Genomic DNA, 25,044 nt, shown 5'->3' with positions numbered 1-25,044 from the left:
ATATATATATATATATATATATATAGTTCAACCATCAGGACTTAATAAAGAAATGATTATGCTAGGTTTAAGGAAAAAATTCAATGTACAACCTTTTAATTTTATTATAAATTTTATTATAGTAACTGATTTTGGATAATGTTTTCAGATATGTTTATTTAGAAATGTTTCCTTTAGGCGGGCATTTACATTGACATCTACATGTTTCTATAAAAAAATGCAAGCCAGTAAAGACAGGGATTAAAAAAAAGAGGGGTATATACATACATAACTCAGACTACCTTCCCCTTAGCCCTCAGATGCAGACCCCGGATACTGATTTTGGATAATAAATGTAATGAAAACAACTTCAGACAATCAGTACGATTATTTTATATGTATCACTGTGTAAATTACTGTACATTAAAACTCATCAGACTCAACTGGCAGTATCAATATTCTTGGCAGTATTCTTCTCTTTGAGTCTATAGTACAGATCTATTCTATACAAACTTTCCTTATATCTTTGCAAACATATTTTAAAGAACCTGAAAAAATTATAGCTTAGAAGGCAAACATGGGAAACAGAGCTTCGAGTTCTTCTTTTTTATGTATAGGTCTTGTATCTTTTGTTACTTTGTGGTTAGTTGCGATATTATCAAGAATTCCTTTTTCAGTTTACCCGTCTGCTAACCTAATGTTGCATAGTTCTTCCACTAAGTTGCAAAATGCAAAATTTTGAAACCTAATATATCATTTGGTAGTCTGTTCATGTAAAACTTTTACTGTGATCTTTCTGACAGTATTAATATCAACGTAATACAAATTCCCTAATGTGACACTGGATATTAAATACTTGTGGATTTACATATTCTGTCAAAGAAATTGTTTTACAAATCTGAAGTCATACTGGAAATTAGATGGCTAACATTTGCTCATTGAAATGCGTTCTTTAAGCTATACATTTTGTCATTGAATTATATTGCAGCTCATTTAAAATCAACTTGTCAAGTGAAAATATGCCTGTTTTTTATTCTGTAAATCTGTCATTACTATCTCAGATATAAACAATGCAGGTTAAAATACAATACAGGTCCCAAAGTTAAGATCATTTGTGGAGCTATAATAGTCTTTTTGCCACAAGATGGCATCAGAGTGGCTCCTTCAAGCACTTATTGTACCTCTCAAGGAAGGTAATAGGCTGTATAGTTATCACCTGAATAGGATTGAGTCCATCCCACAAACTATACAACCTACTACCTCACCTTGCTAGGCTCAACTTCAAACCCAAATGAAAAGCCTTAATAACAAGGCTTTGGTCAGTATACACCAATTAGAAAGGGTAGACAGGTTCTACTGTTCGATTACATAATTAAATGACAGTCTTTCTTTGGACTGCAGTTGTCTTTAAACAGGTGTGGGTAGATTATTTGTATTTTCATAAGTGATGCGTTCCTTTATCCAGGGAGCTTCTCGTGCATATAGGATTTGGCATCTCCGCAGATTAACCTGTTTCCTTAGGAAAGACAGTAGATTGTATAGTTATCTCAAAAGGAGGACGTAAACCCCACAACTATTCAATCTACTACCTCAACCTTAAGGACAGACAGTTTTTCACGTAGCAGTAGAAAATGTGTCAGTCAAACTGTGAGACAAAGAGAAAAAACACACGTTTTTAGATGTCAGTATTCACCTTGGAAAAACAGTTGCTGAAATATTTTAGTGTCGTTTCTTCATTTTTCGACTGACTACACACTATAGACCACATCGATTAAATACACTGATACCACAGAATGATGTAGTATGGTAGCAGATTTACCAAGAATTACTTTCTAGCTTCATTTCCACATTCCACTGTAACCTAAGCTCTAAAATCAAGGCCTAGTTCATTATAGAGCTGCTGTGTTTGCGTAACTGATATCCTGTATCTGACTACTGGCTCTTGACATATGGAATATATTTGACAAGTGTTAAAGACTGAAATGTGACAGACATGTTACCCTGTGTAATTAAAGTTAATAAAAAAAAATAGCACATAAAGTAAGACAAAAGTTTATAATAATTTGTCCATAATTCAAGACAACTAGAAAAACCAAGTTCTTTATAATCATGTCTTTTTTTTATAGTTTGCTTCCCTCCATCTCTACAACCAGAAAGTAATGCATAACGAAGGAAGAAAAATGGCTGTACCTCAGCCATTTTAGGGAGCTGTTTGGCACCCATCCTCAACATCTGTGGAGCGACTGTCTCCTCCTTGCAATTCTTGAAAACATAGACCTCTCCAAACAATGTTGGGGAATGTACAAAGAGCAATGTAAATTGGTTGTTCTTGGGTGTTTTTGGTGGTGGTTGTTGTGTGTGTGTGTGTGTGCGGGGGGGGGGGGGGTCTTTAGTAGAGAAACGGAAGGTTTGACTTCTCAAAATTGCCCTTTTTGCTCAGTCAGCCAATTTAAAGCCACTGAGAAAGAAGTTTCTTTACTGTGCCAGCTGGAGTCTGGGACACAAGCTGGGTGGAGCTGTCCAAGTCCAGACAGAACCATGCTTTGGTCGAAACAGCTCAGCCCAGGCAGTTTTGTGGTAGATGACCAGACCGTGCAAAGGCTGGAACATTTTGCATAAATTTGCATGTGAACGGTGGTCACTGAAAAGCTGCTTGGCTGCTCATTAACATTCTGAATTCCTCTTTGGCCCAATTAATGTCAACAGTGATTGAAATGTTTTGGCAGTCTGTGTGGCTGTGGTGACAGGGCATGCTCACTGGGGCTTGAGGGAGTGAGTGGCATTAACTGAGATGATGAATTAATCAGATGCTTAATGGTACCAGATTCTTCTAACTGGCTGGCCAATGCAGAGGGGATGGAGAGAAAGCAAGAACAAATTTGTCAAATTTGTGTTGTGACCAACTATCACTATACGATTCACTAATAATTTATAGCTAGGTTTAACATCTGTTTACAGTAATAATATAACTTGCACCATTTCTTCCATTCAGTCAGCATGATAAACTAGCACCCCACCTGCCTAATGTAACATGATATGTGACCGTTTAGACTCATATGTTTCTTAGAAGAATTTCGCTTTTTACAACCGGAAGTGACACTTTAAAATAGTCTTATTCACAAGCTGCAGATCAAGGGAAAATGGCTGCTCTGTTGTTCATCCATAACTTTTATCTGATACTCAGAACAATTAGCATTCCAATCAGTATATCACTGACACGGTTATTCTCTTTTGCCTCGGGTATGTATATATGCCCAGAGAAGCTCATTTCACAGCAGCAAACTTACGACTTCTTAACGAAATCTGTGTTGTGAAATGCTCAGATAGCAAACAACTGAGTATTTAGGCAATAATAATGCATAAAAAATACCCATTTCAAACTGGCGCTGGTCCGTGATGATTTGCGGAATACAGGGCATGAGTGTCGGGGACTGATCTGGGTTCTCCTATGCTGCTCCTTCCAATGTTTTGTGCCAAGAAATGGGCATTGTCTGCCCTCCAAGCTGAATCTCAGTGAGACAAAAGTGGGTGATGTCGTGGATGCAGCATGGCAGAGCCCATAACTGAGGGGGGAGGAGAGTGTTGGCAGCCAAGCAATCAGAGAATGCCATGTCAGACAAGGGTTGTGATGCCACACAGTAAGGTATGGTGGTGTAGCCTGCTGCCAGATGCTCAGTGCATTGCCGGCTATGTGAGCTAGGTGTATACTACTAAAGAAAGGTCCATTGTTCCATAAGCATGCTTTGTCCATATGTTGAACAGGTATTTATTTTTTGTGTGAGTCCATCCTGATCCTGTTTAAACTAAAGTAAAAAGAGTGAATATACATCTTGTGGGCAGTATGTCTTTATATTAAAACATATTTCATGTCAACTGAAAATCAAATAGCTGACTTTTTTCAATTTCTTACAAGAAGTACTTGCTAAAAGGATTTAGCAATTCTTTTAGAAAGAGGATTCAGTGTTATTTACTCGCATTCTGTTAATTTTTAGTAATAGAATTTCATGGCACAGCCAAGAGGTGGAGGGTGTTAGGTTTGGTGGGGTCAGGATCCCATCTCTACATTTTGCAGATCATGTGGGTTTTTTAGGCTTCTGCTTACACTGCCTTGGGATGAGAAATTAGCATGTCCACGTTTGAAACCATGGTTCTCAGCCAGAAAAGGGCACTATGCATGAGTGGGAATGAGTTTCTGCTCCAGGTGGAGATGTTCAAGTGTCTCTGGGTCTAATCCCACACGCTGGTGTTCATTTTTGTGGCGACAAGGTAGACCCACTGGACCACCATTAAATATCTGCTTCTGATTCGAACAACAGCATGCTAGAATACCATTAGACTGGTTTTAGTTTTTGAATCTCTGACCCTATAACAAATAAAATATGCCCAGATCTGAAGGACATTTGGTGTGGACTTCAGTTGGTCTATAGTTCAGAGTTGCTGTGCTGATTTGCAGTTAATGCAGTAAATTCTGTGTTTAAAATTATTTAACATATGAGCTGTTGCTGTTTGTTATCAGTGGTTACATATCGGCTTCCTCTTTAATACATTCAGCTCGACGGTATCTGAATTGCTGCAGTTTTGTCTTTTTTTTTGTTTTCCAATGAAAGTGCAGTGTAAAGATATTTTAAGATACTACTGAAAACTTACTATAATTTTATTTTTGTAATTCTAAACACTTCCACTGAGGAAAATTGTGCATTAACCATGGACTAAACTAAAATAACATTTTACATCACTGCTAAAAGGCTAATGTTGACAACTTGCACTTTTAAAATATTTTCATCTAATGTGAAGTAAAGTGCAAGAGTGGGTTTGTTTATTTTGTGGTATTTTACTACTGCGATGAGGCTCGAAGGCTTCTGTCTGTGGTTCATATTTTGTTACAGGCTGGGAAGTTTTCCTCGGTCTATAACTGCAGGCCATGTTCCTGTCATGCTATACGTACTTCTCAGTTAAGAACAGCTTCACATATGAATCTTTATATATACATACAGTGACATTCTCATGAGACCTGGGTTAAAAAAAATCTTAGCAAATACTCTTTAATGTCATATTTTTGTCAACATTGGCTCCTTAGTATCAGTACAGTGAGTGTTTGCAAGTGTAAATGATCACATGGCTGTGTTTTTAAAGTAGAGTTTTTACTAGCAATAGTAGGAAACTACTGTTATATGATCTGTCCTCTTTCTGACTTAATATTCAACAGATATTAACAAAATTGCTAATATAGTGGTGAACCATCTCTCATGGCTTTTGCTCGTAACTTTGTTGATTTCAAGACTGTGTAAAACGGCTGATGTCTAAAGAGTGAGACGTGCTGTTTATAGCCCAAAATTATTTTTTTTCTTTAACAGGAAGAGCTGAAGTGTGTATGTGGCACGACTTGATAAAAAAGCAACACCAAAAGAGAGACTTTGATCCTGGTAACTACAAAGTAACTCCAATTACGGGGAGGAGAGAAGCACAAATAGCAGAGGATATGGCTTTCCAAACAACATGTCATCAAGCAGCAAAGCAAGTTCATTTGAGGAGAACTTGGGGGGAGGAGGGAATAAGTTCATTTTCTTTCTCGTTCTCTCTCTCTCCCTTTCTGCCCATCCTCCCTGCGTTCCTCCCACTTCTTTTTTTCTTCATTCAGCCTTTCTGTACAGTATGCAATAATAGTGTTGCACACACTCAACACAAACTTAAGAGCTGACTCGACTGTATGCAAACAAAGCAGCACATGCCAAAATGTTTACAAAGTCAATTCGCATAAGTCTAATTCATGCAAGAGTGTAATTTGTCTAAAAAATGAATTTTCCTGTAGATTTACTAACTTAAACTATTAACGCTGCTTTCAATAGCTTTTATGATTGAAAACAAACACTAATAAACCAGAGAGGCTTGATGTGAAACATAGTGCTGTAATCCTTAATACAAGCCCCTTCATGTATTGTACAGTGCTTGCAACAGATGGATCTGGTTCATACTGGTTTTCAAACAGGCCTGTCAAACAGCAGTATTCGAGAAAACTAAATTAATAATCTAGTTTCACTGTATGATTGAAACCACAGGATGCTTTTTCATTTTCGCAGTAATAGATGTTTAACAGCAGATACAGTGCAGCGGGGGGATTTTTTGATGTTGCAGAATTCGTGCATCTATGCAGCAGTCCTGCAACACAAACACCAAAGTTCTTAGAAAAAAGCACCAACTGCCTTTTTATTACAGAGAATTTCCTGTTTGAAACGTGGGGCTAATAATCACTTTTTTTTTTCCCAAGGGCAAAGTTTGTTCAAACTACTGCAGTTACAATGTCTTTAGGCTACGACTTGCTGTAAAATATGCCAGAATTTTTATTTCTGCTGCAGGTTTGTGCTTTAAGAGGCAGTAATGTCAGTATTAAAATTTCTTTTTACTTGGTGGCATGTGTTTTTATCAAATAGTGCTACGTAAACAGACTTCTCACATCAGTAAGTTTATACAAAAGCTTTGCTTGCAATGCATTTAGCAGAACAAATAGTATGTGGAACAAAATCCCTTCTCAGTAGCGGTTAAGATTTAGGCTTTGTGTTCGGTGCAAGCGAATTAGACACGTGTACAGTGTGGAAGGTGACAGTAAAGGGAGTGTAAAAGTGCAGACATGAATAAAGGGAGGCTTGAATACAAAGAGGAACATCAAGGCCTAAACAGAAAGATAATCAAAAATGAGAAATACCTGAGGGTTTGTTTTTGTTTTTTTGTCAAGATCAGGATAGCGTTCACCAACAAACAATAAGGCGGTGGTGCAGACGAAAAATAAAGGCGGCTTAGAAAAGAGTCAAGAATACATTTCCACATCCCTCTCTTTTGCTTGCAAGACTAGGGAAAGGCTGAGTAGTGTACCAGCAAGCAACCCCACTCGAACAGGGGCTGGGGCTTGAGAGCAGTTTTTGGGCCATGCCCTCCTCTCTCCCTGCCCACTTTTGCCTTACTGCCAAGAGAGAGAGACAGTAGGAGAAAGGGAGCTCGGCAAACAAATCACATAGTCACTAAATTTTACTTACATGGTTCCACAATATATACGAACTTCATGTGGCTTAGAATTGAAGTTCCCCACACTAAATGGGAAAAGCCATATGAAGCAAAGATTATGTGTCATCAAATAGACATCTCACTTTACTGTAGGATTTGCAGCTGGGAGGGGATAAGAAATGCAGAGAAAAAGACAGAGATGTAAGCTTGGGCAAAGAAATCAGAAGTGAGTACTTACATGCTGTGTTGTAACAAAGCCAAAAGGTTTGACAGATTTATCTACAGTTGGGAAATACTTCAGTATTCCTGTAGCATTTCAGAGCAAATGAGTTAAAGGCTTCTCTTGGAGCTGAGCATTAAAGGCTTTTGTCAGCAGTTGGCATCATTCCCAGGTAGTACATGCCTCCCATTTTCATCGTCGCTCAGGACGTCTTTAGTTGTTCTGCACCTGCCTGTGTCTTTATTCAGATTTTGAGCAAAGCAGCAAAGGCAGAGTTCGCCTTTCAGACTTTGGTGTAGTTTTGTTGTAGCTGAGAGTGGAAGGCCCTGTTTACTGTCAACATAGCGAAATAAATGAGTGGCCTCGGGTGTTTACCACAATACAACCTGAAGTAACAAACTGTGTCATCGAGCTATGAAGCAAAAACAAAGGCAACAGTGCAGGCCAATCTGTGAAAATAAACAGATTCAAAATAATGTTGCACACGGAGCTTCACCGAGAAATGAAAATCACTTTGATAATCCCATATTCCAGTCTTGAATAGAGCGTACAGGTTTAATGTTCGAGGGTGTCCCTGCCAAGAATGCCACAGACAATGTTTCTTTCCTCAGGCAACATCCAAGACAGCTTCCTGAGTGACGTCACTGAGTCTTCATTTTTCTTTTATTCATTTCTTACACATACTTTGAAGCCTTTCTCTTCCAATGCAGTCTTCGATCCAGAACATTTCTGTTGATAATCTTGAAGACTATATACATTGTCAAAGAAAGAAAGCGTGGCTCTTTGCTTTTTTTATGTCTCGACAGGCTGAGGAAGACGTAGGAGCTGCAAACTCCTTGCACAGATCTTACTCTGTGTCTTTCCCGTTCTGCTCACGAGCTTGTAAAAGTTTCAGCTGCAAAGATTTGGGCCAGCCTCCGCTGGCACCATTTCAAAAGAGCACTGCCTGTTTCAGAAGAACAGCGAGGACAAATCTGTGAGGAGAGCGCTGTCTTTTTGCACTCTCTCCCACCACCCACACTCTCTTGGGGGCTCAGGGCAGTGACCGCTCTCAGGACTTTTACTCTGCTCTCAGGGTAATGTCAGCTCATGCCAGCTCAATCCTTAAGGCAGCAGTACATCTGTTAGAGATCCACGGTGGTTTGAATCGCTCAAGCAAGCCTGGTCTCTATCACAGACACCCAGAGAATAGGAAATGCAAGCTACAGCACTCTTTCCTGGATACTTTGTCCTACTTTTCAGATGTGTGTCAAGCTCTCACGAGGCTCAGCACTCCTTGTGTTACAGTTCGCACAAGATCCTGGCTGCTCTGCCTTTTTCTTTTTTTCTTTTCTGCTCCGAGTGGCCCCGGGATTGTCGTCTGACCCTCCACGTTGCTGCCTTCTTAAGAATTTATAGCACTCCAACTGTGCTTTTTATGCAACTTTTACACAGATTGGCATTAAAGAATAATGAACTCAGTGACAGGAAGTGCAAAAAAAATTAGGTTTATGTTTTTACTGATGCAGTAATTTAGCCTGAGTAGTGATTTTCTTATAGTCTAAGAGTAAGCTCTGGGTCTCAAGGGGTTTTAGTTGTTATTCTAATACTTTTTTGAGTAGTGGGCAGTACTGTGCTATAAAATCTAAATAAAGAATAAACTGTTTTTTTGCTTTTTGATCACACCTCGAGTTTGTGTCAAATTTCTAGATTCTGAATCCTTCCCTGCTATATTGCAACATTGTATTACTTTTGCTATCTATACTCAAGAAACACTATGACCCTTCACGCAGCTATGTACAAGTATCACATATGAGAAGCACACTCACCTATGCATATATGTGTATCTTTGTGTTTATTGTATATTTTTACAGGTTTAGTTGGTGCCAATGTGTAAGGACTCTCTTCACTGGGACTCTACCCTTGTTTACATTTGTCATCACCTAGTCACCTACAATCTAAGTCAACCTTTAACCCTTTTCAAGAGTGTTATGGCTAGGTAGTTTCAGTTAATACACTGTATGTTATACAGCCTTTAGTTGACCTGCTATTATCCAGCTCGGAGGATTTTATAAACAAGAATGAGCTACTAGCGAGGCTTCTGAGAGAGCCAGTGTTTCTAATTTGTTCCTTCATTGATTTGGCAATTTTTTATGTTTGTGCCTTAGCAAACTTTGGTTTTCAGCATGTTTTTTAATCTTCCCATCAATTTAATCCTTGGAAAAGCTCAATTATGAAAATAGAAAGATATTTTATTGTTTCACCCTTTACTAAAATCAATATATCAGTGGCATAAATGAAGAGGTTTGTTCATTTAGGTGTGTCTGTTTGTCCATGTTGGACTCAAGTGGCCTGTATTATAGCTGAACACAGTATGGTATCCATGGATTTGTACCCAGCCATCTCTACACTCACTACAAATCCTAAAAGAGGTTTGGGATTGTTTAGCTTTTTCTCTTGCATTAGCAATATGTCAAGATTTCCACTAACAACTCTGTTTACAGGGTTTTTTCCTGGCATTTGTCCGGAATCCATGCATTTTAAAAAATTATTTCTGAACATTATAAATAAAAATCTAAACAGAAAAGCAACATTTTAAAATGATTTAGCTTTTTTAGCCTCAGTTCTTAAAATTAGTGCTTAGATGGGGTACTATTGTAACAGTCAATGTCAGCAAGTATACATTCACTGAAGCAGTTTAAATGTTTCGTTGAGATTTTCCTTGACTTTTAGGTGACGAAATGATGAGGACTTTCCCACACGCGAGGAGTAGAAGAAGAACTAAGCGAGAAGAGCTGGGTAAATCAGAATATAAATATGATACCATAAAGACCTTAAAATGAATGCAGTTATTGTGTTATGTCTGTACGTGAATTGTGCTTGTATGCTTGAGAGGTTTGATCTTTGTACAATCCAAGCTGCTATTTTTGTTCCTGAATAACATATTTCCATTTATAATGAATGGAAAAGACCTCCTGCCATTGTCTTCTTTGCTATCCTTCCACCTTCCTCAGACAGTCTTCCCTTTGAGGATATACTCATGTAAACCAGATTTCCCTGTTTCGTCTTCATTGTTTGTGCTTCCTGCAATATGGGCCTTCTCTGAGTTGATTCACTCGGTTTTAGAGTGCCACCGGGTTCACGTCCTTACCAGCATGCTGTTTCAGCACTAAACCCATGGGTGAACTAAAATACCACGATCATGCCCCCTCCTCAGGTCCAAGGTCAAGCTATATGTATTTCAACATATATCTTCTTTGCTTAGTGTTTGCACAACTGCTTTGAATGGCCTCCATTTCACCATAACAAAGATTAATGTGTTTTCATTTCATTCAGGCTTGTTGTTACAGTTGTTGGCATAGTAAGAGCTGCTTTTACAGCCGCTCTGGTGTAGTCCGTGACACTGCTTCTCATTGCTTTGACGATGTTTACTATCTTCCTCGTGGTGATAAAAATAAAAATAAAATGGGCTGGAGACACACTGTATGGTGAGAGACACACTGTATGGTGAGAGACACACTGTATGGTGAGAAACACGCCGTGGTTTCTGTCTCTTTAAGATCGTGATGGCTTCTCTGCTGCTCCCTTAAGGTCACTCGCCCTCCTTAGGCCGCCTGCCAGCTGCCATGTTACTGTCAAGCATTTGCAGAAATGCCAGCAAGGCCATTAGTCCAGAGCGTTTTCAGTAGTCAGCAGTCTGGACAGTGTGAGCTGCACAGTGATGCAGAAAAACAAAGAGTCTGGCCCATATAAAACTACAAAACACAGTGCTTTCCCGTCTTTGTTTCCTATTACTTGTTATTGTTCACTTCTGCTTTGATTTATTTCCTCCCATTCCCTCTGTGAGCACTCAGGCTACAGCCGCATGGGACACGATGATGAAGAAAACCTCCTTTTTAACTGTGAATGTGACAGCTTGTGATTCAAGCCGTCATTTTTAAAATATGTCGAGATGAATCAAATTACAGTTTCTCCATGTTCCCTCTGGTGTCTCCCAGCTGCTTCATGCATTGTTTTCTGTCTCTTGGGGTACAGCAGCATCTGGTGGTCAGCTGAGGAAATGACACTTTGTTTTTGATAGTGACACTAATTTTTAATCTCTATTTTTAAATGAAAGCAGGAAGGAAATCGCAGGGCTTGTGGTTATAACCAGATCTCTAGATTCAGTAGTCTTTTTGTAATGCAGTGTGACTGTGCGGTTACACCTACCTGAATTAAGACTGCACATTTTTGTTTGTTCTGAATCTCTTTAAATTTCCATCTTCCGTGTTTCTCCACAGAGTTGATGCTAAAAATCAAAACAAAATGTGCACAGATGGTGAATAGCTGATTATAGTAATCCCAGTTGAACAGTCATGGCATCATGTTTGTCTGCAAGTTCATGGGGGGACCTGTTGCTTGATGAAAATCCTCTTACAACTTGTATCACGTGACTACTTTGTGGGCTTCACTGTTTATATGGAGGCTTGTGAGTAGATGAGACACCCTTGCCTAAGAACCACACACCTACTAAAGAATTGTATGTCTATAAATGAGTACATTTTGGTTGTAATACGTATAAATATGTACAAGTAGGTTTAAAATCACACGATTTTTGCTGGATGTCTTACAATTCATGCCACAAACACATCATGAAAGAGGCCTGGACGAATGGCAAGTACAGTATGTAAACATTCCATGCAGCACTTTAGAGCTTTTGATAGTCCTTACCATGCAAGCATTTTTCATCTTTTTTTTCCTTTTCTCCTCATGCCATCAGGTTTATGGATGAAGAATGGTTATTACTGCGCTACCACACTCAGTTTCCAATGATACAGGCCAAGTAGCGCTAAACCAATAAGAAGGGAAAGCTTTATGTGCTGCTATCGGGTGGACCTACTTAGGCCCAGTGACCTGTTAATCTAATATATCCACCATTGCATTTGCAGGCTATAGCAAGAGTAAGAGTTTGACTGCTTTATAAATTGTTTCTTTACTGCTTTATTAATTGTTTTTGTAAAACTGTCATGGACTGAATGATTCTTCTTAATGCTTCTCAAGCTTCTTCCTTGAAATGAAACAAAATATCTTTGGGTCTTGGACTTTTGGATTTTTATTGGGATTAACAATTAACGCATCAAAAAAATTAATAAATAAAAACATCACTAACTGTCAGCTTTGTTGACATTTCACATATTTAGAAGTAATTGGTTCCGAAATCCGAATCAGAGAAACTTTATTAATCCCAGAGGGTAATTGAGTTGTCATAGCAGCAAATATACAACAAACAGTAGAAACCGAGTTATGACAGATAAATATTAAGATAGATAGATAAATATAGAGATATATGCATAAATATGAATATACATATAAATATAAAATGACAAGTATGTGTGCAAATATGTAGTGGTGTACAAAAGTGACAGAGTGCATTGATGTGTGATTAATTGTGTTCCACATGTGTGGATCTGACCCAAGTGGATGAATTAAAGAGTCTGATAGCAACGGGAAGGAACGACCTACTGTAATGTTCCCTCAGATAGCGAGATTGAAGAAGCCTGTTGCTGAAACTGCTCTTCAGATTGTCCAGTGTGTTATGGAGGGGGTGGGATTCATTGTCCGTGATTGCCAACAGTCTTGCCAGCATACTGTCACTAATCATCTCCTCCAGGGTGACGAGCTTTATGCCAACAACAGACTCGACCTTCCTGATGTGTTTGTTTAGTCTGTTTGCTTTGATGCCTGCACCCCAGCACGCCACAGCAAAGAAGGTGATGCTCGCAACAACAGACTGATAAAACATATAGAGCAGCCACTGGCATGCAAACCTTGAAAAGAAAATTTTCATGTAGTTTTCTGAATGGTTGAAACACGTGACAAACAACTCTTCTCCCTCCTCCCGAGCCTTTCTTGGTTTCTCCCGTTGACGTGTTCCTGCAGAGCAGATGGCTTTACACATAAATCCTATTAACAACTTTCTGCTGATGGAGATGCAGTGAGCACAGGGTTTTCTCTCTCTGTCATCATCTCCCCTGAGAGGTCTGCTTTTTTATTTTCTAAGCCATAAAAAGAAGCGGTGGGAGAGCTGAATTTGGAGGCCACGTCATGTCTGCAGAGAAGGTAAAAGGTTGAACTTAGGTTTTTGCAGATTTTCTTTAAAAAAAATATTTTAAATAAGATTACTTTTCTCTGGACTTTAAGCTTCTCAGGGATGAAATGTGCCAATATTTGGGAAGTGGACCACACAAGTTACTTTTATAAGAGTAACTTAACACTTCACATGACGTTATTTATCGATATACTGCAAAGTTTAAAGTTGTACAGGTGAATTTCTCATATTTCTGTTTGTTGTGGAGAGGACACATATTCGGAAGCATGCTTCAGGGATTGAAATCAGTCAGTAATCCAGACGTTCAAGCAAACTGGAATGCTGCTATGGTGGATGTCTGAACCAAATGCAACTGCAAAAGCATTGTCTTAATTCTTACTATACTTTTATTTCTATATTTATTTATTTATGTATTGTCCTGGATTTTTTTGGCAAATCTTGCACCATCAGTAAAATTTGTTAATTTGACTCAGTAACATTATATTTGAGAACAATACAGTTGCATATTGTGTAGTTGTACAACTGACCAAAATTAACTACACTTGTGACTGTTGTTGGTGAAGTCTAAACTTACAAAATGAGCATCAATAATCATAAGTGCTATACCAATAGACATATATAATAAACAAATGTGGTAATGTGGCTAAAGTGTCCAGTGACATTTGATAACTTTATTGCAACAATTCATCACAATACAGCAAATGTCAAATCTGCTGCCATAACGCTGAGGTGCGGATTTCCTGTGGACGCAAATAGGCCTGCATTTAATAGGATTACTTTTCCCGTCTCCGGTAGTAGCGATCACACTGACCTCGTTGTCTGTGACTTTAGATGGTGACATATTGTTCCTGTCACTTAGCACAAAAGTTTAGTCCTGAGACTCAAAATATATATGAGATGTTTGGTAAAATAAAACACTTTTAATTTAATATCACTGATGTAGGCTGTGTGTATTTTACTGAAAAAATATCAAAGCTAATCTCATTGCTTAGATGATTTTTTTTTTTTTAAATAAATAGATATTTCAGAAAGGACTATTTATGGCATTGGACATATCTTCAGTTGAATGGGATTCATGTTTTCAAAATGTTAATACTATGTATAAAGAAACAGGCAGTAGATTTATTCAACTTAAGATAATCCATAGGTGGTATCGAACACCGCAACAATTGTATAAATGGAACCTGGCCTCTACGGACGAATGTTGGAGATGTGATGGTCAAAATGCTTCGATTTTACATATCTTATGCAGCTGTTCGGCACTTCGGGATTGGTGGGGAAATATAATGGAGGTCATTTTCAGTGTTTTAAAAAGGAGATTTGGTATCTCACCAAAACTGTCCATACTTGGTATAACCACAGATTTTTCTGATGGAGATTTTTCCAGTTATACAAAAAGATGGATTATTTTGGCTCTTACTACGGCCAAACGGGTCCTGCTAAGACATTGGCAGAAAAAGAACCCCCCTCCATATGAAGAGTGGCTAAAGACAATGGCTAAGTTGGCGTCTTACGAAAAAGTGACTTATGGTTTATTAGACAAATTGCATCAATATGATTGTATTTGGTCCCCCTTTACAAGCTGGCTTTCTGTAACTTGAAGAACAGAGGAGTAATGACAGAGTGGTGGTGTGGGGATTGGTGTGCGAAGAAAGAATAGGATAACTTCCCTTTGTTTTGGTTTTTGTTTTGTTTAGTTTTTTGTTGTTTAGTTTTGTTTGTTTGCTTTTTAAACTATTTATTTATGTAGTTTATGTAGAGCCCCCTTGTCTTAAACTTGTATACACTTTAGGAAGAGGTTTGTGTTATAGATGATAAAGAAGGAAAAGCCAAAGAAGAAGAGTTATAAATAACTGCATTTAAGATGCACAAAACAAATGTAGTTTATATTTCAGAATCAGAATTGAGTATAAAATACTTTCTCGTAATTTACGATCCCATTTTAGCTCTCACGTTTTCATCAGGGAATCGCAGCAGGCATGACTTCATCACAAAGCAGTGCAGTGGGTGTTTTCTCCAGGGCTTGAAGGCCTTGGCAGGTTTCATAAAACTGTTGCAAAACCTGTTTCTCCTTTTCTTGTGTTTCTTATGAAACGGTCTCATCAAGAATAGAAACAGATTGTTCAGTTCTAGACGAGACAGCCTTACATGCATCACATCATTATTACCTCATGCCCTGTTTCTCCATTAACTTCCTTTAAACAGTCTTTATGCTGATTTACAAATCAAAAGCTAAACTTATCAGGCAGATTTGACAGGAGCTACCAGTGCAAAATAAACAACTTTCATTTCATTTGAATCATTTAGAATAGAAAAAAAATAATGATACCACTTCTGTTCATCTTTTTATTGTCTTTCTTCCCACTGCTTTCCTCACACCTGAATTTGTGATGGTGAGTTGGTACTTATAACAGTCTCGCTAGTTTGACTAAATCTTTCACTGCATTTTATGTCTTACCATTTTAATTTAGCTCAGTTGTAGTAAGGGCTCTATGAGTATTACCAATAATCTTTTTTGTGTGCTTAAAGAAAATCTATAGAAACCAAAAAAGAAGAAAGAAGAGGCCAATGGTACAACAGAAGCCAAGCTGAATGGAATTGAGACCAAGCCCAAAAAAGCTAAGACAAAGAAGAATGAAGATGTAGCCAAAGAGGACAGTTCTGCCATTCAGAGTGAGGAGATAAAAACAACTTTTACTCTCTCATTTTTCTCTTTACATCTCCATTGTAGTCTAACGAAAGCAGTTACATATCTTTTTCCTTATCAACATTATAGATGGGAAGAAAGTGAAGAAAAAGAAGCTAGAAAAAGACAAAGAGGAACCAGAAAAGGAAAGACAGACTAAAAAGAAAGCAAAAAGTGCTCCAAAAAAGAAAAAAGGTAAGTCAGCAATGACTGTAATATTGAGTTTTCACTGGGATGTGTTAAAGCTGGGGTGTGTTTCCTATACAATGACACTTTAAGTAACTCCCACAAAAATACGCCATGAGTGCACTGATTTCCATTACTATAGATTCAGACTCAGATGATGATGATGAAGAGGACGGTGAAGATACTCCGAAAAAGAAAACTAAGAAAAAAACAACCAAGGATAGTTCTCCACCTGCAAGTTCCACCCGAGAGAAGAAAACTAAAACTAAAGGTATGACGATGAGGAGAAGAAAGCTGTTGTCTAAAGGGCGTTAATGGTGTGCTCTAAACAGAAGTTATATGACCAGATTGTAATTAAGAGGATTAGATGATGTTATTGTGTAATGGCGTGTGAGCCATTTAGTGGAAACACTTCCTTACTTGGCTGTGTTGTCACATAATAATGAAGTAAGTGGTTTTCCTCTAAGTAATTAACTGTGGAAAATGTAATTAATTATTGCAGCATGATGTTACACACCAGCATGTTTTTGAAGTAAGTGAATAAAACATTCTGAATAAATAAACAGAATAATTAATCGGAAAACTGAATCAGTGAAATAATCCAAACAGAACTGGATTTTTGATGTGAAGCCATGTTTTCTAAGAGATATTTTCTTTATTCCATCCCATCATCACTTTCAGGTGTTGCTAGAATGTGGATATTTTTAGTCCTGCTAACAGCATGGCTTTAGCAGTGTGAGTCATTCAGTAGGTCTGTCCACAACTTTTATCCAGATTGAACAAACTACTTAATCTACTGTGGATTCCCAGATAATGTGTCCAAGTGAACCTTAAGTTTGACATTCTTGTGGTTTTATGTTGTGGCATCACCATATAAAATTGCACTTGTTGCTATAGTATTGAGTGCTTGAACAGAAGGCAGCTTGACATCTTTTCAGTTCATTGCGATGTTTTAGTTCTTCAAGACGCTTCAGTTCTCAAAAAACTCCCAGGTATTTAACCCCCAGTGATGGCTGTCCTCTTGGAGGTGATCCTAATGGTGACTGACCCACTGTTAATCATGTGAGTCATCATGATGTGAGCCAAGATGTGAAAAAAGGCGTGGGTCATTGCCATCATCGGGGTCAAGGTGTGAAACCTTGCACCACATTGTCTCACCCCATCATCATGAGAGCTTTTGTGGTTTCTTGAGGCAAGGTGTAAGTGGGGCTTGAAACATCTGGGAAGGGATCACAAGATTACGTTGGAGCTGATAGTTGGTGTTGTATGGTAGAATGTGAGGTTTTTGTTCTTGTAGGCTTCCTCAGTTATTTTAGAACTGACACTGCAGGCTGACACTGTGAACATGTTAAGGTGTAAACATGAATACTTTACTCAGGGCGCTTATAACCTTCTCCCACCAGTGTTGCTTCTGTTCCCTTCATTTATTTGCTCAGTGAATCTGAGCATAAGATATTTGGAAATGATGTTGCTATAATTATTCCCAAAGCGCTCTAACTCACCTGTTTGTCAAGAATTTTGCAGTGAGCTGGTTTTAGCAGGACTCATTCTTTGATTGCAGAAATGAACTATTGGCTCAAATCTCTGCATGAGATACAGTATTTATAATAGAAGATTGGCCACACAATTAGTTATGTGATCAATCTCAAAATGCTCTCCAAAGCATTTTGTCACCTTTCACCTCATTTTGTTTTTTCTGCTTGCAGCTTTAATAGTTTTGTTCTGGTTGTCCTGTTGTCAGCTTTCCTTGACAGCTCTAAAACTCACTGTGCACTCTTGCTCAGTCACAAACAACAGGAACAGTGAACTTGTGAAAATAGTGGAAATTTAAAAAGAAAAAAAAAACAGCCAGACATTATCCTCAAGATACAGTAAATATTTGGTAACTGTAAGCTTAACTATTAAGTGAATGCTAATGTTACTCTGTAATTTACTTGGCAGGGAGTTAGAAAGGTTTTTACCAGTGTAGCTGTGCATACCACGGATGTTTAACTATGTTTTTTTAATCCCCAAAGTTCAACACTGCCAAAAACATTCAGGGAGGACTAACAACTTTTAGCAGTCTAAACGGGAGTAAGTCTAAACGGGAGGGCATGTTGGGACAAATTCGTCATTGTGGAAAACGTTTTAAGAGGAAGCACTGAGAGTGTTACGAGTGTAATCGAGGTTCTGAGAATTTGCTCCACAGATTTGCGCAAGGAATTTGTTCAAATCCTTCACTTCACTTTGATGTCCTCCCAGTTATACACTCCTTGTTTTAGCAGCTTGAATCCTATAAAGGTAAACAAACTGAGGGCTAAAATATGTCGTCTGCGTCCCAGTTTGCTTCATCAGCTTTTCCTTAACTCTGAAAATTAATAAAAGGTACTACTATAATGGAAACTTAACATCTAAATTCGGGTGGATCCAAGCTGAGCCCTAGTCACTCTCACATTCGCATGCTGTCCGAATCTGGGTCAAGATGGCATGCTCCAAGTTAGTTCTGTTGCTACACATCTGTTTCACACATAAATCTTTGTTGACTTAACTGATAACAGTTTGCATTTTTTGGAACTCACACCACAGTGTTCACTAAGATTACTCTCTATACTCTACAAGTGAATTTACATTTTGTTCCATTTCTCAGTGTGTGCTTCCAATTCTTCAGGCTATCACATTTAAGAATAGACAACATTTCTATTAAACTATATACTTTTTTTCCTTAGATGACAAAGATTCTGATGGAAAAGAAAAAAAATCCAAGTCAAAGGAAAAAGACAAGAAGAAGGAACCAGCTTCAATGTTCCAGATAAATGAAGACAAAAACTCAAAAAGCAAAAAGAAAGGTGATTGCATTTTTTAAACTGACGAACTGTAAAACTCTGTCTTTGTTTACTTTACCAAATGCTTTGCCGCATAGCATCCATCTTGATGCTTGATGTTAAAATGACAAAAATTGAGACACTTTACACTTGTTTACTGAACAGCGGCCAAATCGGAAAGTGATGACAGTGAAGAAGAAACAAAGTCAACCAGATCAAAGAAAAAATCCAACTCCGGCTCTGCATCGATGTTTCAAACATCAGCAGATAAGGACAAAGACAAGAAGACAAAGAAAAAAGGCAAGTTTATTACTAAAGCTTTCCTCTGTTGTATTCACAGACAAGCGTATAACAGCTCTGTTGTTTTTTTCAGCAAAGGCAGACGAAAGCAATGATTCTGAATCAGAAAAAGAAGAAAAAACAAAGAAGAAGAAGGGCAAAGGGAAGAAGAAAAAAGTATCTGACTTCAAACAAATCAACCACAACATTTTAGTCACTTAATGTCATATTACACTTTAACTTTCACTCAGAGTGGACCATGTTTTAAAATGTTCTTATCTATTCTTCTTTATCAGGAGCGCTCTCCCTCACCTGAAATTGAATTTGACAACTTGGAGAAGTTTGTAATGGAGCCAGCTCCGCAGGGTGTGACTGTGAAATGCAGAGTGACTCGGGATCAGAGAGGGATGGATAAGAGCCTCTACCCTTTGTATTACCTTCATCTAGACAATGAAAAAAAGGTCAGTATCATGTTTTAAAAAGTTGCAAAATGCAGACCAAAATTGTAAACACAGTACAACAGCACGTTCAGTAGTTCTCCTTTCATTTATTAATTTTGATTACTGTTATCATGGACAGTTGTCATTTGTCGGTGTCTTGTCCCCCCCCCCCTTTTTTTCTTTCTTTCTTTGTAGACGTTTCTACTGGCTGGACGGAAGAGAAAGAAAAGTACAACTTCAAATTACCTCATCTCCATCGATGCCACAGATTTATCAAGAGGAGGCGAGAATTTTGTGGGAAAGCTGAGGTAAAAGGATTTTTGTTTAAATTGCAAAGCAGGTAAACAAACTGTCACATATAAAGTATTAATTAGGTGCATTTTAACTGAATGTGTTTTATACATTGCCCAGGTCAAATTTAATGGGGACTAAGTTCACTGTGTTTGACAACGCTGTGAATCCAGAAAAAGCTCTTCCAGACATGTCTAATGCTCGGCAAGAGTTAGCAGGCATCATCTACGTAAGTCATTTTACTGCAGAACGTTTAACTACAGTATATTGTATGAATAATAAGAACTGTATTTGATTTTGTTTTGGTTATTTCTGACAACAGGAAACCAATGTCTTGGGAATAAAAGGACCCAGAAGGATGACTGTCATCATTCCAGGAATGAGCAAAGACAACGAGCGAGTACCCCTCCGACCAAGAAATGTAAATTCATTGTAAATGCAATCATATAAAACACCAGTTCAATGAGGGCAAAAGATAAAGGCCTATATGAAAATTCAATATGAATTGACTAGTCATAGTTTTTGTTTTGTTTTTGAAATGAAAAGTAAATTCACTCCTTGCTTAAATCTGATATTATAGTCACACAATCTTAAGTCACACAATCCTGGAGAGTAAGTGGAGGCCTGAGGAATGGAGAAATGTACTGGTACTGATTTTTAAGAGTTATGGTGATGTGCAAAGCTGCAGTAAGTACAGAAGGAATAAAGCTGATGAACCATACCACGAGGATATGGGAAAGAGTTGTTCAAGCTAGATTAAGTAGGGAGTTGATAATAACTGAGCAGCAAATATGGTTTTATATTATGAAAGAGCACAACAGATGCAATATTTGCTTTGAGAGTGTTGATCGTGAAGTGAAGTCCAGGAGTTTTACTGTGTTTTTGTTGATCTAGATATGATAAGTTGCCAAGAGAATAGTGGTGCAACGGATCACGGTTGATCCGTAATCCGAACCGATCGCACTCCACGGTTCGGGACGCACGTGATCCGAAGATTCAAAAAAGAAGGAAAAAACGTATGTGTATGGTGCACGTGGTCAGTCTGTCAAGTGATAGTTATGGCCAGCGCTGGTGGTCCAAGTGGAGGAGTAGAGGATTTTGCTGCATTTAAGCAGCCATTTGCTCCCCAATCCGACCGGGCTAAAGCTATTACAAAAGCTACTGGGGTGTTTAGCTGCAGACGGGAGGTCGTATTCCCTTGTGCAAAACAAGGGGTTTAAACTATGATGAACGTGCTTGAGCCACGCTATGATATCTCGTTGCGCGTCCACTTCAGTGACAAGATTGTACCAAGGCATGTATGATTAGGACAAGTTTAAAGTTATGGCTGAACTGTCCCAGGCATCTTCTGTTGCCCAACTACAAATGGGTGGACCTCCAGGTCAACGGAAAGCCCTGTACTGCCCTATACTGCACCTTAATTTGTTTTTATATAATTTCGTGGAATGAGTCTTGAGCTGAATGTTTTTAACAAGCAAACAATTTTGTCTTTTTTTTCTTTTTTTGCTGATCCAAAAATTGATCCGATCTGTGACTTAAAACCGTGATCCGAGCCGAACCGTGAGATTTTGGATCCGTTGCACCACTACAAGAGAAGAACTGTGACATTGCATGAGGAAGGCAGAAGTGGTAGAGAATTATGTGAGGGTAGTGCAGATGGATTCAAGGTGTCTGTGGACTATGATATTTACAGAGGCCATTGTGATTTGTAGTGAGGGAGCAGATAGAAGAGAGTTTGGAGAGGTGGAGGTGTGCTGCGGAGAGAAGAGGAATGAGACAGAGAGAGCTTACTACGTGTTCTAACTCTGCACTCTTGTGCAGTCAAGCGTAACACCCAACAACTAAGATTAGTTTTGTTTCTAAAGAATGCAGATAAATAACTGTAATTTGTCATCTTAATCATTAGAATAATAATGTGCTTTACTATTTTTCTGCTTTCAAGCAAAAACAATAAATTTGAATATTCACAAATGACTTGTTAAGCCTTGTCTATAGCATTAAGAGCAACACAAGGCCAGTGGGAATGAACTATTTGATGTTGATGTTTACCACTTATGTTTTGTTAATTCTTTGCAGGAATGTGATGGCTTGCTGATAAGATTCCAAAACAGAAGGATGGAAAATCTGATCGAGCTTCACAACAAGACGCCTGTGTGGAACGAAGAGACGGCATCTCATGTGCTAAACTTCAATGGCAGGGTCACCCAAGCCTCCATCAAGAACTTCCAGATCGTCCACAACAAAGATCGTGAGTGGCTTTTGCTTGTCCACAACTACTATATGTTAAATAGTTGGGCAAAGAAATGAAAAGCAGTTTACTGGCAATGCATAAAACAACACAAAGATCTACACAACCTAAATGAGTATCTACGTATTACTGCTGACAATGTCCATCTCCCAATAACCACAGTATATCCTGCAACCAGCAGAATAATGTGCCATGCCACAAAGTTCAAATCATCTGAGAAATTATTCCTTGAAGAATACAGTGAGTTCAGTGTACTGAAATTGCCTGCACAGTCCCCAGATCTCAATCCACCAGAGCACCTTCGGGATGTGGTGGAACATGAGATTTGCATCATGGATGTGCAGCCGGCTGCATTATGTTATGTCAATATGAAATAAAATCTCTCAAATAAAATCGTAGTTAACCTAACCCCATGCATGTGTTTGGACTGTGGGAAGGTGCTGGAGGAATTGGATTGAACCCATGCACGCATGGCGAGAACATGTTAAGGTGTGCACTGGGGGCAATATTGTTAACCACTGCATTGCTGTGCTGCCCCACAAGGAATTAGGCAGTTTTTAAGCCAACAGCAGGCCTAACCTGGTACTAGCAAACTGTACCTAATAAAGTGGCCAGTTAAATTATGTCTCATAAGACAGACATTGGTCAGTGATTATTTTACTTCTGCCTGTACAACCCTTAGATACAATTTTTAAAAAAATGATTTCTTCTGAAATTTAGAACTGCAGTTTTTCATATTTGAAATTTCTTATTTATGCCAAATGTTTTGTTTGTTTGTTTGTTTGTTTGTTTTAAAATCCCAAGTCAATTTTGAAGTTTATATGCTGAACTTGCTTTACAGTCTTTAGACTGACCAAGCAGTTTATGCAGAATAAACGAATATGGGGATTCAGCTTGAATATTTTATTACTTCTAAGTACGTACATTGCCATGATCCATCTTATTAACTCCCTGCCTGCCTACTTACGTACCTACCTACCGAAACACTACCTATTTATTTATTAAGATAATTGCTCCATTAATGAATTCTTTTGCTTTTTCCAGTGGACTACATTGTGATGCAGTTTGGACGAATCGCTGATGACATTTTCACACTGGATTACAACTACCCGCTTTGCGCTGTGCAGGCCTTTGCCATCGCACTTTCCAGCTTTGATGGCAAAATCGCTTGTGAATAACACACAAGTCTTCAGTTGTGGACTCACACTTAAACCAGCATGCAACAAACCCACATTCACATCAGATCAACCCAGCGTCTTTGGACTCGCCTACACTTCCTGTGATAGGTGTCGATAACAGCAATGGTTCCTCGAATGTGACAATACCTGCTGTTGTGCTGCTGTTATCCGTGTGAGTGCCCCCAGGTGTAAGACACAAAATTGTTGTCATGTTATCGTCTGATCTTGCATGACATGGTGCAGAAGAATCCTCTGTTTTTCATTCTCAGTATTTCACTGCAATCATCTGAACTTCTGGGAACTACAGAAAGACACACCATTGGGAGTCCAGTGACTGGAGAGTTATGTTTCAGGGAGATAATTGTACACCTCATTTATGAAGGTGTTTGAAGACTACTAACATCATTAAAGGATGTTAAACCGTGAATTTATTTTTTTGCTTTGTTGTGCTTTGACGTATTGTGTTGCTGTATAGCGCCAATTTTTTGTGTCAAATGTGACCGCAGAAACACCAAATTACAATAAAAATATTTCTCTTTAGGGCAAAATGAAAATTATACTTTGTGACAGTAATCATCTGCACAAAAGACACACTTTTATTTTAAGTTTATTCAATTTTATTTAGTGACTGTGAAACCGTTTTGTGTATCTGTATACATTAATATACACATAGGTGTGAAAATCTTTTTTCTAGGCATGTACGTTACGTTTCTACAAATATATATGTTTCTAGATAACTGGCTCTAATGTGAACTCCTGTAGGTTTTTGTATGTTGTCTTTTTTAATTTCTTTATATTCATAAACATTGCCTTCGCTGCAGGCTTATGGGAATAATTCAAATGAATTAAATTTCCTTGTTAACTAAATCGCTTTGAAGTCAGCTTGTATAAATGTATGTTTTTGTCATGTTTTTGTGGTTGTCATTTTTTTATCTTTTCTTGTCGCCCTGATTCACAGTAACATAGTAAATTTAGAGTGCTACTGACTGTTTGCAGATGGTCAGTACCACTCAGTACCCCCACAGAATTACAAGACATGCAGGTTACCCCAATCCTTCTTCCAACCCTACAAATGGTGTTTTAATGGGTGTTTAAAAAAAAAATAAAAATCTGTTAGAACAGATATTTATAAAATATGTTTTATAGTTCTATTTTCTCATGCGAGAGAGCGCTTGGCAGATATTTAGTCACATTCCAGTTTCCAGTTTTACAAACACCCACGATTTTCTTCAGTTGCCTGCATGTTGAGAGGAGCTTCACTCAGCATGGAAAAACCTGTTTGAACCGAGGGCCTCCAGAGTAAGTGAGAGGTGTGTATTCTGCCTGAACCTGCTCAGGCAGTTGTCCAGACTCGCAAATTAAATGAAGCCTGGCAGCTCCTCTGGAGAGATGCTGTAAGGTGAGTTCTTCCTACCCCATTGTTTTTTTCTGTAATGTGAGCAATAGTTAAACAACTGCCAACATTATTGTAGTCATGCTGATACATTTGTACTCTTAGACACAATGTGTGAAAATGACTGTACACTACTGTCTTATATGTGTGTGGTGTATAAACGTTCATAATCTAAAAATGTTGCAACCATGTTATTGACCAACAGAAGGAGCTGTTGCTGGATGGAAAGGTGTGAGTGTAAGCTTATAAGATTTACAGTGATACACACATGGTTACTAGT

The 25,044-nt window shown here is 38.3% G+C and overlaps 1 protein-coding gene and 1 long non-coding RNA gene across 2 annotated transcripts; both read left to right on the top strand.

Moving 5' to 3' along the window:
* The first annotated feature begins 13,144 nt into the window (after positions 1 to 13,144).
* On the top strand, positions 13,145 to 16,072 carry LOC102204571 (uncharacterized). Its single transcript, XR_311649.1, has 3 exons — positions 13,145 to 13,273; positions 15,803 to 15,935; positions 16,039 to 16,072. It is a non-coding gene; the product is annotated as an uncharacterized LOC102204571 (long non-coding RNA).
* Positions 16,073 to 16,307: 235 nt separating this feature from the next.
* LOC102204091 (TUB like protein 1) lies at positions 16,308 to 24,850 on the top strand. The gene is made up of 10 exons (XM_005729788.1): positions 16,308 to 16,405; positions 18,840 to 18,959; positions 19,101 to 19,235; positions 19,309 to 19,391; positions 19,511 to 19,675; positions 19,850 to 19,962; positions 20,066 to 20,174; positions 20,268 to 20,366; positions 22,022 to 22,193; positions 23,238 to 24,850. Exons 2-10 carry the CDS (start codon positions 18,914 to 18,916, stop codon positions 23,369 to 23,371), a joined length of 1,056 nt encoding a protein of 351 aa, XP_005729845.1. The 5' UTR covers positions 16,308 to 16,405; positions 18,840 to 18,913; the 3' UTR covers positions 23,372 to 24,850.
* The last annotated feature ends 194 nt before the right edge of the window (positions 24,851 to 25,044 follow it).

This window comes from Pundamilia nyererei, unplaced genomic scaffold (genome assembly GCF_000239375.1).
Source record: "Pundamilia nyererei isolate P.nyererei 1_Seehausen unplaced genomic scaffold, PunNye1.0 scaffold00034, whole genome shotgun sequence".
In the NCBI taxonomy this organism is placed as follows: domain Eukaryota; kingdom Metazoa; phylum Chordata; class Actinopteri; order Cichliformes; family Cichlidae; genus Pundamilia; species Pundamilia nyererei.
Note: the sequence above shows the minus strand (reverse complement) of the source record. Positions and strands in the feature narration are given on the sequence as shown.

Bases quoted from the DNA above. Each gene is read 5' to 3' on its own strand.
- LOC102204091 (XM_005729788.1), top strand. From the start codon at position 18,914: ATGTTCCAGATAAATGAAGACAAAAACTCAAAAAGCAAAAAGAAAG. The intron at 18,960-19,100 runs GTGATTGCATTT...TTTACTGAACAG, and splicing joins CTCAAAAAGCAAAAAGAAAG to CGGCCAAATCGGAAAGTGAT. The intron at 22,194-23,237 runs GTGAGTGGCTTT...TGCTTTTTCCAG, and splicing joins GATCGTCCACAACAAAGATC to TGGACTACATTGTGATGCAG.